The 14,292-nt window shown below is 55.4% G+C and overlaps 1 protein-coding gene across 11 annotated transcripts in view; it reads right to left on the reverse strand.

The window, feature by feature from the left end:
• Nucleotides 1–11,336: 11,336 nt before the first annotated feature.
• MAPKAP1 (MAPK associated protein 1) overlaps nucleotides 11,337–14,292 on the reverse strand; it is a 105,672-nt gene continuing 102,716 nt past the window's right edge. For all 11 annotated transcript variants that reach the window (XM_054220172.1, XM_054220173.1, XM_054220167.1 and 8 more), the window contains 2 exons: nucleotides 14,033–14,130; nucleotides 11,337–11,956 (listed from right to left, as the gene is read on the reverse strand). In XM_054220172.1, coding sequence (XP_054076147.1) covers nucleotides 11,831–11,956; nucleotides 14,033–14,130 — 224 coding nt within the window. In that variant the 3' untranslated portion in view covers nucleotides 11,337–11,830. The remainder of the gene's footprint in view (nucleotides 11,957–14,032; nucleotides 14,131–14,292) is intronic.

Below are 14,292 nucleotides of genomic sequence, written 5' to 3' on the forward strand. Positions count from 1 at the left end.
CCACTCCTTGGCGTGAGGAGCAGAGAAGGCATTTAGTGCTTAGCAAGAACTGAAAACACCGGTGTACCATCAACATCACCCTCATCCCAAATCCAAAACACAGCACTGCGCCAGCTGCTGGTAAGAAAGTCACCTCTGTCCCAGCTGAGACCACGGCAGCGGGATGGCACCGCACACCAGCAGTTAGCACAGAGTGGGAATTCGTGTACAGAGAGCAGGAGCAAATAAAAAGAATAATAACCAGCACTTCACCCAAACCCTGAGAGCGAGAGCGGGTGCAGAGCCCCATCCATGCAGGCGATGCCATAATGGTGCCGACGGCAGCTGCCCTGTGCCAGCACCGCTCCCATTCCCCAAGGCTTCCTACTCCCCCTATTTCAACTGCATCTCCCCCCCCCCCCGCCTCCCCGTCCTGCCCCGGGCACTTCGGGAGCCCTGTTGTCCGTAGGGAAGCTGCAATGAACAGATGTCTCTGCCCTGGCTCTGGACACGGGGATGTCGGTCCCTCAGGCTAGACGGTGACCTGGTTGCCGATGCCAGCTGCTTGGAGAGCCCATGGATGGATGATGTTCTGCCGCAAGACCCCCTGCCTGGCAGCCCTGCCCGCGGCCGCCGAGGGGCTGGGACCCCCCCGGCCGGGGCATGCGCCCCGGCCGGGGGGGTCCCAGCCCCTCGGCGGCCGCGGGCAGGGCTGTGGTGGCTAGTACTCCCCTCAGCCCTGGCCACCATGCCCGCTCCTCCCATGGCTGGCACCGTTTCATCACCCGGAGCAGAGGAAAGGCAGAAAATTCTTCAGGAGAATTAAAAAAAAAAAGAAAAAAAAAACAAAACCAAACCACCAACCCCAAAGTCCCATTAAAAAAAAAAAAAAGAACAAACATTGGCGAGTAATTGGATTAGGGCTTTATCAGATCTTCTCGTGCTGCAGTCGATCAGTCTGTTCCTCCATGGGGGGTGCCATCTTATCGCGGGGATTTAACTTTTATTGACTAATAATGGTGATTTGCAAAGAAAGAAGTGGGGGCCCTGCGCCAAGGGGAAGTGTCACAGCCTCGGGAAGCCACCGACTCGCCCAACATGTCGTTTCGTTTGTTTATTTTTCTGTTGCAGGGTTTAGTGCGGGGCCGAGTTCGATGCCCCCCAGCAACAAAGTGAGGAGAGGCACCAAACTGGGATGTAAATGGCCCCATTCCCCCGAGAAGACGGCTTTTTTTTTTTTTTTCCAAATGGCATGGCAGGCGCACAGGGCTGGGGAAGAGACGCCTTTGAGAAGGAATGTCATCTGCAAAGGGACCTGCAGAGCCTTTTTTTTTACCTAATTCACCAGAAATCATGGAGTCGATAATAGGGGGAGGGAGTATTATTAACCCCAACCACTCAGAACTGTCATGCCATGAGCGTGCAGGTCCCTGATGGTGTGGGCACAGCAAAGGGACAAGGCAGGACGGACCCACTGGTCACCACGCACCCAGCTGGCTGCACAGGCTGGGCCAGGCATGGTCCCCTTGTCCCTGGACCCCCAGCTGCTGGGGGCTATTGGCCCCTGGCTGCCATCCCATGCAAGTCCCCTCCTGTTCCCCCAGAGAGGCCTTTTGATCCAACACATGCAGACTGACCTCTGAAAATAGCCGAGCACCTGAGAACAACTGAAATGGGACTGTGTAAAAAGGACAAGAAATTCGCAAATGAAATTCGCAAATGAAATTCACATGGAAACGGGCGACCTTGCCGGGGTTTAGCTCTCAGGAACCCAGGGGCTTATATTTGACAATACAGGCAAATTTTATCATCTGAAAAAGAATCAGCATTGAAATGTTTCTTGCATGTTCCTGTGGCGTGGCACTGTCCTGGCCCGGCTGCCGCGTGTGCCCATGGGCAACCAGACGCAGCGGCGGCCAAACCTTCTGCGCTCTGTGGCACAGGGCAGAAAATGCCAGTGGAGCCCGACAGCCGCTGCCCGGGCCAACAGAGAGGCTTTGGGGACTTTTTTCTCCAGAAGTAAGAAACTTCACCCTAAAGGAGCATCCTGACCCGTTTCTCTGGGACAAAACCCCGTAACGAGACCAACTCCCGTATCGTGGCCAGCCCCGCTGGGTCTCCAGGGGTGGAGGGTGCCGGACCCACCGCGCTGCGTCCACCTCCCCTTCCCTCAGGCCAAATGGCGGCCGAGGGCACCCGAGGACATGGTCAAGGTCTCCCGGCAGCGTCAGTGGGGGCTGTGGGTACCGTGGCGCCCGTCCCACCCACTCCGTGGGGCAGCGCAGGGACCGGGCAGGGGCGAGCCTGGCCGGCTCCCGCCGGGGTGCCGCAGCGTGGGGGAATAGCTGTGGCCCGAACGGCTCCTGAGCTGCTGGGACAGCCGAGCGGGTCCCCAGCCGGGGGGCCAGGGCCAGGGCCAGGGCCAGGGACGGGGACAGGCGGTGGCGGTGGCGGCGGGCGCACCGGCTGTGGCGCCGGGGGCCGCTGCCGGCGGCCTCAAGATGGCGCCCCAAGAGTGGGAACGGCGCCGCAGAACAAAGGCGCCTCAGCCCCGGCCTGTGGCCCGGCCCGCGCTCTGTCCCGCACCCCCTGGGCCCCCCGCGGCTGCCGGGCTCCCCGTCCCCGCCTGGACAGCCCGCAGGAGGCTGCTCGCCACCGCCGGGATCCGCAGCTCGGCTCCCGGCGTCCGGGCCCAGGGCCCTGCCCGCAGTGGGGGGACGGGGTGCCCACGGCGGGGGGTCAGGGTGCTCATGGCAGGGGTCGGGGTGCCCATGGCAGAGGGGTGAGGTGCCCATGGCGGGGTCAGGGTGCCCATGGCGGGGTCAGGGTGCCCATGTCGGGATCGAGGTGCCCATGGCAGAGGGGTGAGGTGCCCATGGCGGGGTCAGGGTGCCCATGGCGGGGTCAGGGTGCTCATGGCAGGGGTCGAGGTGCCCATGGCAGAGGGGTGAGGTGCCCATGGCGGGGTCAGGATGCCCATGGCGGGGTCAGGGTGCTCATGGCAGGGGTCGAGGTGCCCGCGGCAGGGATCCCCACACACCAGCTTGTTGCAGGCGCCGCAGCGTCGGTCACCCAACAACATGAGTGTCCCCATGGCCTTGTGTCAGGGAGGAGCCACGGGGAGATGGGCACCCACGGGTGAGGGACCCGGCCACCTGCTGCCGGCGGGTCCTGCGGTGCTGGGGCATTGCCACGCCACACGTGCTGCTGCAATCCCGGCTGCAAACGCAGCACGGGCACACACCGTGTCCAACGTGCGGGCGCTCAATTAGCTGGCATATTAAAGTCAAGTTATTATCTCCACACACACATCCTTATTTAGCTCCTCTCTATGAGGTCCCTCAAAGTGGAGAAGAAGCTCCCTGGCAGAGCAGCAGCCCCTCGGCATCAGGGACACCAAGTTTTGCCCGTCCCATCCCAGGCGTCTCCAGAGGCAGCTGGAAACAATGGTCCGGCTGAGCTGTTGCTTTCCCTCTCCTTCCCTGCCCAGGGGATGAGCCGCTCTTTCCCTCTTCTCGATGCTACTGGCAGAATCACAGCGTTAATTAGATGAAATGGAGTGGCGACGGTGGCGGGGAGGTCCCAGGGCACCTGCAGGCCCCTGGCCAGCACGGGGCAGCGGGACCCCACTGTGAACGCCATGGTGCGAGGTTCTCCCCGCGCTGTGCTCTGTGTCACTGGGGGCTGTGTCACGCTGGCATGCGTCAGTCACAGCTCGGGAGGTGACAGGGCTGATGTTACATGTCATAACACCACATGTCTGCAGGGACTTTGTGTTTTTTTTTCCTTTTTATGTTTCAGTGCATCTCTCCCCGCGGTGCTCCGGGTGCGGGAAGGTGGGACACTGCAGGGGCACAGGAAGGTGGGATGCCACAGTGGCGTGGGGCTGATGCCTGCAGGAGGTGACGGCACAGACCTGCCGAGCCCTTTGGTGCCAGGTGTGATGCCAGGGGTCCTTGGCCCCACCGGCGCTTGAGGGGTGCCGCACTTGAAACGTGGCCCAAACTCTCTGCTGGGGCGGGGGCTCCTCAGCTGCTCCCCCTGCGTCCTCCTGCCGGGCTCCGCTGCGCCGCGTGCCTCCCCGCCGCCGTGCTGGCGAGCCTGCGCGTCGCTCCCGGGGGAGCAGGGCCAGGGCCACGGGAGGTGCCCGTCCTGCTAATTAGACTGTGCTGAGGAGGAACTCGCTCAGCTCTGTCTGGCTTGACATTAAGACCTAAATTTGCTGTAAAACCAAATGGATACGCACACCCACATCTATAAGGCTTTTAGTTCAGCAACAAGTGAATCCATCAAAGCCCAGCACCTAATTTAATAGCAATAATGAAAGGTGTGCGTCACTATTAATTTAAGCACTCCAACATTAGCCTTGCACTTAGAAACCAGCAAGGCAAAGCTATTTACAAATGAATGTACCAGGGCAATAAATTGAAAGTACTGGTTTGACCTGTGGCGGCTGCTTTCTTCATTTATACATAGATATATTTCTATAGATGCATTTATTCCCATCTCTTTAGCAAGGCCTCCCTAATTAAGTTGAAGTGGCAGTGAAAGTGTGGCAGTAAGTGTGGAAAGAAGCTGCTAAAAACGTATTTAATTCATTATAAATAATCTTTGATACTATAAGGTTGGATAAAGGTTTGCAGTATCAGAGCAGGCCATCAAGGAAGGCCAAGGAGATCGCCTACATGCAGCGAGAGCATCTGCATCGCGTGGTTTAACCTCCTCGCACCAGGGGAAGGAAGAGCAGGGCTCCTGCGGGAGCTCCTGCTTGAATGGGGGGGCCCTGGGGTGCTGGCGCCAGCACCGGCGCCAGCACCAGCGTTGGCACCAGCGCCGGCACAGCACCAGTGCCAGCTCCAGGAGCATCAGGGAGCAGGGCAGGGTGAGGGTCCGTGGGCGCCGGGGTGCCGTCTCCATGTCTCTGTGTGCTGCGTGTGCCCCCAGGATGATAATGTATGTTAAGAGGAAGGTGTATGTCACCCACATTAAAGGAGTTTAATGTGCTCGGAGTCACATTATTGTACCCTTGTAGAATACATTATCTGTCATGCTGCCTTTACAGGCTGTCACCTCGCAGAAAGGCTACAGTGTTCCTGGAAACCATTATCAGCCTCTAATGATATTATCAAAATTGGAGCGCGCGGGTGCTGGGGGCTGGGAGGAGGCAGCGCCACGGCTGCTGCTTTCTGTGCCCTGGGATGCGGCTCCCGCTCGCCCCGTCAGGGGGATGGGGCTGCAGCTCTGCGGACCCTCCTTCAGAGCAGCAGTCTGGTGTGGGCATACACTGAAGGTGCGGAGGCGCCGGGTCACCCCTGGAGTTGGCCCAGGGGGCCACCACTGGGGCCAGTGTTGGCACCTTGCAGTTCGGCCGTGCCGTACAGAAGCTCTGCTCACCTGTCGGAGGGGTCCAGCCCACGGACACCACGTCCTGCTCTGGGCTGCCCTTCCCACGGTGACATCCCACAGGTGCAGCCACGCTGGTGGAGGGTAAGGGGTGTCTGGCTTGGCCTTGGCCGGGGACATGGCAGCCAGGAAGCTCTGCTGGAGGCCGTGGTGCTGGGAACCGCTCCAGCACGGCCAGAATAGCGCCTGGCAGTCGATGGGCGCGGAGTGGGCTGCAGCTGCCCCGGGACTTGCAGATGGGAAATTTACTGAGCTCAGAGCGGCTCCACTGCAGCCCCTGCCGTGCCGGCTCCCGTGTGGCACCACCGCTACAGGGCTGCCATCGAACTGGCAAGGGGACCCGGAGGTGTGGCGGGCACATGGGATCATCTGTGCGATGGGGAAGGGGACAGAGAGAGGGGAGGGCTTGTGCTGGGGCAGGAGGTGGGGCTGGCAGGGCGTTGGGGAAGGGGCTGCTAAGCCTTTGCTTGATCACCCGGGTGTGGGCTGGCCGTGATGCTCGGGGGGCTGTGGAGCGGTGTCATTGTGGTGGCCCTCGCAGTGTCTGGACAGCCTTCTGGGGAGAAACTCAGCAGCTGAACCCAGGGCTGGGGTCCTGGGGGCTGCCTGCCCTGCAGCCGTGCCCCTGTGCCGGGGCGGTCGGGGCCGTTCTCACTGCCATGCTGGCACCTGTGAGGAGGCTGCGCATGGCTCAGCCCAGCACGGCACGGGCCAGTAACCCAGCAGAAGCCATCCGACGTGTCAGCCTCTGAATATTGCTCTTCCTTCTCCCTGTCAGGTGAAATTAAAAAAAAAAGGGAGCCTTCTTTTTTGGAGTGTAATCTTCCGCCTGCGACAAGAAGCCACGTAAACTGATAAATTGCAGATTAAACGAGTGCCACACTCCACTTCAGTCCCTGGCTGTTAATTCCCCTGTTGTGCAATTCCCCGCTCTCAGGGCCTGTCAATTCCAGCTAATCGCAGGAGGCACTAAAACACTCTGCCCTGACAGCCCCAGATCAAGAAACCCCTGACTCCTAGCTCAGGTGGATTGCATGCATCACTTATGCACAAATCAGCAATATGCCAGCAGGGAGGAATTATGTCCGATGACAGCCCAGACATGAGGTACATATTGCAGAGCCGGCGAGCCCCAGCCGCCGTGACAGATTGCAGCGCGGGGCTGCGCGCTGGTGCGGGAGCAGCTCCCGGCTGCACCGTCCCCCAGCACACCCGGCGCTTATGCCGCGGAGCCACCGGCATCTCGCCTGTGCTGCTGCAGGATGGGCAGCACCCAACCCTGTCCCCATCCCCAGCCCTGGCCCCATCCCCGTCCCTATCCCCATCGCCTGCAGACCCATCGCGGGGGTGCGGGGTTCCCCATGCTGGTGCTATTGCGGGGCAGGACGATCGAGGCGAGGAGGGCACGGGGCTGGAATGGCACTGCGGGCGTGCAGGGTGTCTCGCCTGGGGAGTGGTGTGACGAGACGGCCCTGCTCTGCCCACCCCACAGCGGGGCAAAGCCCGGCTCAGCCCAGCCCCGGCTCTGTTTTAACATTTAACTTGCCTTACTCTGTGATCCTGAAAAGCTTAAATTAATGACAGCCTTGCAGTTGCTCATTAATAATTGCTTCATTACTGTATGCGATTGCATTCTCCTGACAATAATGGTGTTTGCTGGTGTATTTCTAATTATCTGGCATTTCAGCTCCCTAATAGAGCCCCAGCACTCCCCAGCGTGAAACGCTCCTCTTCAGTGGGGAGCGCAGCCCAGCACGCTGGCGGCCCCAGTGCTCCCCGTGGTACAGGTGTTTCCTCCTTGGCAGTTCCCAGGAAGAGTCCTGAACGCCGCCGGTGAAGTCCCAGGCAGGACTCAGGGGCACCGCACCGGCCGGCTGCTGAGACCCCCGTGCTGGGGCCCAGCTCACGTCTGCTCCTCCCATCGCACACCTGATGCTCATGGAAAAGTCAATTTGAGAGCAACGATGGGGAGCGAGTCGTGCAGGAGCTCCAGTGAGCAGGGCAGGCACCCTGCCTGTGGCGGAAGGTGCTCAGAGTGGCCACGCCATGGTGGTCCCATGGCCACGGCAGCCCCGGCACCATCCTGTGGGTGCGTCTCGGCGCGGGTGAGCAGAGCCAAGCGGGAGGTGCCAGAAACCTCGGCGGGTGCCCATGGTCGGGGGCTTTTCGTGCGAGGTTGCCTTGGCCAGGGCCACGCTGCTGCTGGCAGCGGCTGCACTCGCGGCAGGAATGCAAGTGCAGTTCGGCAGCACCTCGGAGAAATTCATCAGGCGTCAGCGGGGGAATCACAGCACCGTCCCCGCGCTCGTGGTGCGGAAATGACCACTTGTGCCCCAGTTTAGCCCCAGCCGGTGGCTCGGAGCCCATTACTGCGTGGCGTGTTCTGCCCCTGCGCTCCCCACCTGGGGAGGGGGCTCATTTGTAGTTAAAAATCTATTGTGACTTGTCAGAAAAATGAATAAATGAGCACATTATTTTTTCATTTTGGAGCTCAGCATCTGTTTGTCTAATCAAGAAAGAGAACTGGGAAAGTCAACCAGGGCTGACGCACACATTTTATTTAACTTTTCCTCTGTCAAAGGAGTTTAAATGTGTAATGAACAGGCCATGGTGATTTGAAATATAATCCCATTACTCTGATGAGATTACCAAGGCTGTGAGAGTTCACAAATCATGCTTAGGGTTTTTAGAGCGAACAACACCCTGTTGAGATTTTTTTTTCTCTTTTTGCATTTAAGCAGAGGTGTGTGGGGAGAATAAAACATGACAGTCCTTAACCCTTCGTGCAGCGGCAGCGCGGGGCTGTGGCCCCCCCCGCCCATGCCTCGGCTCGCGCGGTGGCCCCGGCGCAGGCACTGCCGCAGTGCTGGGGAGCAGCACCCACCCTCCTGCAGACCCTGCCCGGCTTCTGTCCCTGCACATCTCCGTCCTCGTCCCAGTGTCACACAGGGGAGGCTGCACTGGGGTGTGATTTAAGGGGCATTAATTTTAGCAGCGGCGGCAGCAGCACCCAATACCACACGCCACCACAGCAGCGTATTTCCATGAAATTCATGGGCCCATTACAAACATGTCTCCATAAATAACTCCCCCCATTAATCTCAGGGCTGCACCCAGGGCTGTGCAATGGTTTTCGCCTGCTAGTCCCGGTGCAGGGTGGGTGCAGCCCATGCTCCCGGCCGGGTCCCAGCTCTGCCATGGCTGCGGAGGGGCAGCTGCAGAAGCCCCCGGGATGCACCAGGCTCCCACCAGCCCGAACCCGAAGGAGCCTCTGGCTCGAACTGCTCCGCCTGGGGTTCATGGCAAATCCCTGCGGGGCCCCGAGAGAGCTGGGTCGGGCCAGGTGCCCCAGTGCTCTCGCCTCGGGTGCAGCAGGGCCTGGGTGCCCCGGGCTCCTCTGTTAAAAGCTTGCTCTTTTGTGTCCCAGTACTCTGACAAAACTGAGGTGGCAAGGGCTCCTGTCCCCAGGCAGGTGTCCCTGAGGCTGCAGCAGCCTTGGCCATCCCCGACCAACCGCCTGCTCCCGAGCAGGCAAAGCTGCTCATCAGCTATTTTATTCTTTCACAAATCTCCTAGACAAACGCTCAGCCACCCTCGGAGCACAACGAATGACCTTGGGGTCTCACCACAAAGGTCACTCATCTCTCCTGGTGGATTCGGGACCCTCTGAGCAGCATTTTTTTTGTGCAAAGCCAAGGAAGATGGTCACTGAGCGGCTGCTCGAGAGCAGCACCGGCTGCTGCGGGCGCCTGGGCTGAGACCAGCCTGCAGGTAGGAGTCCCCTGGGGCTCGGCACCGCGAGGGGAACCACCGCTGGCTGCTGGCACTCGCTCTGTGCGTGTGCTCCTGACTTGCACAGGGTCTGTGCTCCTGATTTTTTGCAAGGGGACGCTCTGCTCCATGAGGAGCAAGCGACTGTAAAACTTCAGGTGCCCACAGAAGCCAGGTCCCCCTCCAACAGCAGAAGAGAAAATTCAGAAAAACCTCTGATGTCTCCAACAGCTACCAATGCGCGTCAGTGAGAAGCCATCCTCGATACGTGAGCCGGCAGCCACCCTCTTCTCCCAAAGCCCAGTAACAATGCATGGAAGGAACAGCTTGCTTTTCTGACCCAGTTGAATGCCCATCTGAATCAATTAAATCTACAACTACCGGGGAAAGACCAGCCCGTGATGGATTTGTGTTCAGCTGCGCACAGATTGCAACCATGAGCTCTGATTTAACTCTTTCCGCAAACACTAAATAGTAGAACTGGCTGTTCTGAGGGAGAGGCTGGTCAGCTCTTGAAAAGCTGGACGTTTCCAGAATTTAAGGAAGCTTTCTTCCACACTGTGTATTCGACTGGATCTCATTTTTGAAAGTAAATTCACTTCTTAACTGTGCACGGCTCTTTTGGAGCAAAGGAACTCATTCCGGGCTCCACACCTTGCCTGCTCCCCATCAAGCCCTTGGAGCATCTTCCAGCAGCAGCGGCCCGTCGCTGCCGCCCTGTCCCTGCTCCCCGGGGACGCGCTGCGTGTCCCTGCTCCGCGCGGAGACGGCGCTAAAAATAAAGCAAGTGGAAGGTGATTTATGAGGTGGTGTAAACGCATGTGGTCCAGCCAGTGACGATGCGCCCACAAACGCGCCCACAGTTCAGACAGCAGAGATTTTTTTATTATGTGAATCTTAAGGCTTTACTGAAAGCAAAATACTGCGCGTATTGAATACCTGCTTCTATAATGTAATAAATGAACGTAAGGGGCTGGCAACAGCATTATGGCCATGGAAACAAGTAGGAGACTTCTGTCGTTTCGGATACCAAAGTAGGAAATATTTTACTTCAGTTAGAAAGAATTAAAACTAGGTGGCAAAAGAACATTCACATAACAACTTTAATGTTAAATAGTTCACAAAGTTGGTTAAAGGAGTCATTTACATTGCATTATTTGAAGGGTCTTTCCCCATTGCATCTGTGCTGCATTTGCGCATATAAAATATTAAAAAATTTAATATCATACTATAAAATATTGTTTCTCTTGCTTTGCAGATATCATGGAAGACTGTACAGTGCAGGCTGGCCTCAGCGGCGCGGGCAGGGCTCCCCTCCCGAGGGCACCGACACCGGCTCCGGGAGGGCTAAACCTTTAAAACCCGAGAACTTAAACCCAACAGGTGAGTGACACATAGACCTCTCTGCCTTAGTGTTTATTCCTAAACTATGTGTTAAGGCTCAGGAAGTTTTCTCTATACAAAAGCAAGGTAGGACACCGTAGGAGGTCACGCGGTGGCAGGCGGGGCTGGGCGGCCCTGGACCTGCAGCGCTGCCGCCCCCGCTGTGGGTAAACCCCTCGGAACTGGGGGCATTTTCCTGATACAAAGCCCACAGCAGCAGCGCAGAGAGCTCCAGCTTCAACGACCTGGAGAGATTTATGAAAGACACCTCTGGTGAACTGAACCAAAAACCAAAACTCTGGTTCCCAGTCATCCCGCTCACGTGTTCCCTGATGTATTAAGGATGGACAAGGCCAAAATAGTTACAAATCCCAGTACAAAGTAGGTCTTAATTTTTATTTTTAAAGAATAATATTAAGAAAAGGTGAAGGCATTTCCCAGTCCTCAGGTGCGAGCCGTCGCAGAGAGGAAGAGCGGATCCCGGGCGGCCGCAGCAGCTCCCGCAGGCGGGAGGATGCTCTCCTTTCCGCCGCGGAGATGCCGCCTTGGATCCAACGCACCGTGCTGACTACAGCAAGTAACTTCCAATAACACGTATGCAAAGCGGAAAAGCACAGTCAAATAAAAATATTTTTGAACAAAACAAACCACAACAGACTTGACTGTCTCAACGTTTCTTCACAAATCAGCTCCCCTGCAATGGCTGCTGTTCCCTGGCTCACGGTTGCCTCCTGCACTTCAGCAACAGAAGTGAAACCATCTGGGACTGCAGCCTCCCCCCAAAAGAACTGTGCATCATATGGACCTTGAAAAAGATTACATCTGTTTATTAATAGTAAAAATGGATACATTTGTCCTACATTTTGTTTTTAGAAATTTGATCATGTCACAAGCAATACCTGTGTGTACGTGGGTGTATTACAGATGTATATAATTTATTTTAACCAGGCTGTGAAATAATATGTAATCACATCTCTTCTTGTGATTGTACATAATACAGTAATTAAATGATGCCAGTCTACGTCATTCTCTTATTTCTAATCAAAGGAACCTGATGCGTAACAGTCTTCTTTCCGGCTGATATGGCTCTTTATTTTTGTCACAGGGGAGACTTCCCATCACCGACGAGGGATAATCTTCCAACCGTGAGAGACGGGATAATTCAGATTTCTTCCCCGGCTGCTCCCGCCTGTCGGCAGCAGGAGCACCGCAGTCCTGGCTCCCACCTGTCTCGGGCGGTGGGGAGCGTCTCCTCCTCCGACTTCGGCAGACAGGCTCTCCTCCAGGCTTGGCGTCACTGCTGTCCCGATTTCTTCTCCTTCTGGAAGCTAAAGCTTGTTCTCCTGCTCAGTTTTCTTTGTTTCTGAGCAAAATAATCTGCTCTGGCTGTGCTTGCTCGCGACTCTAGAATATAGTTAACCTGCAAAGACACGAAACGGTATTTAATTTCATTGGTGGTTCAGTGGGAGAGCCCGGGGGGGGCAGGGGCCCTCACACACCAACGCAACGAAGCTTTGGTGGAAGCGTCCCAGCGAGCTGGCAGCAGGGCGGCAGCGAGAGCCTGGAGCTCCGCAGCGCCCCGCTCGGCACCGGCCGCCTTCCCCCCTCGACTGGCGGCCGCGGGCTCTCAGCATCCCGCTCCCTCCCTCGACACCCAAACTGCCAGCGAACGCAGCAAGTCGTGAAGACCCACAGGGCTGGTCTAATATAGTAATGGGCTTCAATAAAAGACTTTATCGGCTTCAATAAAAATAATTCTTTCGTTACGATGTTTGCATACTCAGCTAATCTCATAGTTTCCCCGTGTTTTGGCACATTTTACTTGATGAAAGCATTTTTAAATGATATTTAACAAGCCTGCTATTCTCTAAATTTATTATCTCCAATGCTTTGTGATAATCACATAGATAATTTTAATGGAAGGTTAATGCAAGAATCAAAAAGATAAAAATGCCCTTTGGTCTGCCATTAGCTGGTTAATATGCTGTGGCTTAAAACTTGCACAATTTTATGCACTGTAGAGTGTTTCACTTTCATTGCATATTACAGCTTAAGGCATAAAAATATAGGGAATTTTCATGGTCAATAAAGCCTCGGTCTTTCTCACTTGATCATGTAAAAAGCCTAATTTGAAAAGTCTGATTTCTCCGCATCTCCTAACACTGACAGAATTGAAAACAAACTGGTAACTTAGGCACAAAACCAGAAAATGTTCTATATAAACAATATGCAACTTAAGAAAAAAAGTACTGTTTAATAACATTTCTCTCTGGAATATTCATGCTATTCATAGCAAACCTTTTTTTTTTTAACCTTCTTTTATGACCAGTCTCAGATGTGTCAAGTGTTCTGGATTCCAACAGCTTATTTAAGATAAAGTAGGAACAAAAGAATCGGCCTAACAGTTCACAAAGTAAGCAGAAAACCCCCCAAAATACATTCACATTTTACGTTATTAGTAAGAATCATTTTATCGTATGTCCGTTATTCAGCAATCCTCTAAATTCCACATAGAAAATAAAAGCAAACCTAACAGATGGCTTGCCAAAATTACTGCTTTTTAAATTCTGAATTGCTACAAAATATTAGCTTGTTGAAAACTAAGTTTAATCTTCCAAGAGCGTTACAAAAATTTGTTTCAGAAAGTAAGTCAATATGTGTATGTACTGAGACACGGGAAAAGCTAACGATTCTGAGAAAGTACCAGGGTGGGGAAAAAACAGCCTTTTTGCTCTGTGCAGACCCCGCGTGCGGCCCAGCCGCCTGGACGGCGCGTGGACGGCGGGAGCGAAGCGCTGTCCTGGCTGTCGCTGCCTCTGCCTGGGCCAGTGCTGGGGCCGTGAACATGACGCCAACGTGTGGTTTTACCGGAGCCCTCCTGGAGCCTCTGAACAACAGCCACTCTGTCTCCGCAAGCCCCGCGGTGCCGGGACCTTTGCTCAGCCGCCCGCCCCGCTGCCGAGCTCCACCGGGGTGGCTGCTCCCTCCCTGCCTTGCCATCCCGCTTCGCTGCCTGCACCAGCCGGGTCCTTGCCCGCGTCCCCAAGGCTGGGCCCTGCGCCGGCAGCCACACGGCAGGGCCGGGAGCACCGCGATGCTTTGCCAGACGCGGGTCCTGCGGCAGGGCATCAGCCCCGCACGGCACCTGCACCTCCGCCACGACACGGGGCTTGACGACCATCTCAAGTGTCTGGAGGAGGAAACTACCCGGGCACAATAAAATTTGGTAGTTTCCTATAAAATCCCACAGAAAACTGGTGTCTCTATTAACTAGAAACAAGTATAAAAGGAACTCTTACACACAAATAGGCAGTCCGCTGTACGGCTGTTTGAAAAATGAGTAGGCACCAAGCAACTAGCCTGGGGAGTCAAACGCACCTCAGTGGTCCTCAGGAACCGCACCGTTCATGTATTTCCAGAGCCTCTTGCAGACTTTCATGTCTCACAAGTGGTAAAACACCCAGGATTTTGGCTCACGTTAAAATTTAATACTCACCTTCAGTACAATTTCATTGACAGTAGCAGCATCTGATTCAAAGTAAAGGTGTTTGTAGTCATGATTGCTTAGATATGTAAGTTTAAATATTGCATGACCTGTAAAGATAAGAAAAAAAAAAACTGTTCAGAATATTCCTGTAAAGTTTCAGTGGAGCTTGTGTGCCTGACAGAAGAAAAACACAGATGGTGATCTTAGCATACCATCAGCACAACAGAAGGAAGTAATGAAACGCTGACAGGCTTCTCATGTCATTTCAA

This window comes from Rissa tridactyla, chromosome 14 (assembly GCF_028500815.1).
Source record: "Rissa tridactyla isolate bRisTri1 chromosome 14, bRisTri1.patW.cur.20221130, whole genome shotgun sequence".
NCBI lineage: Eukaryota > Metazoa > Chordata > Aves > Charadriiformes > Laridae > Rissa > Rissa tridactyla.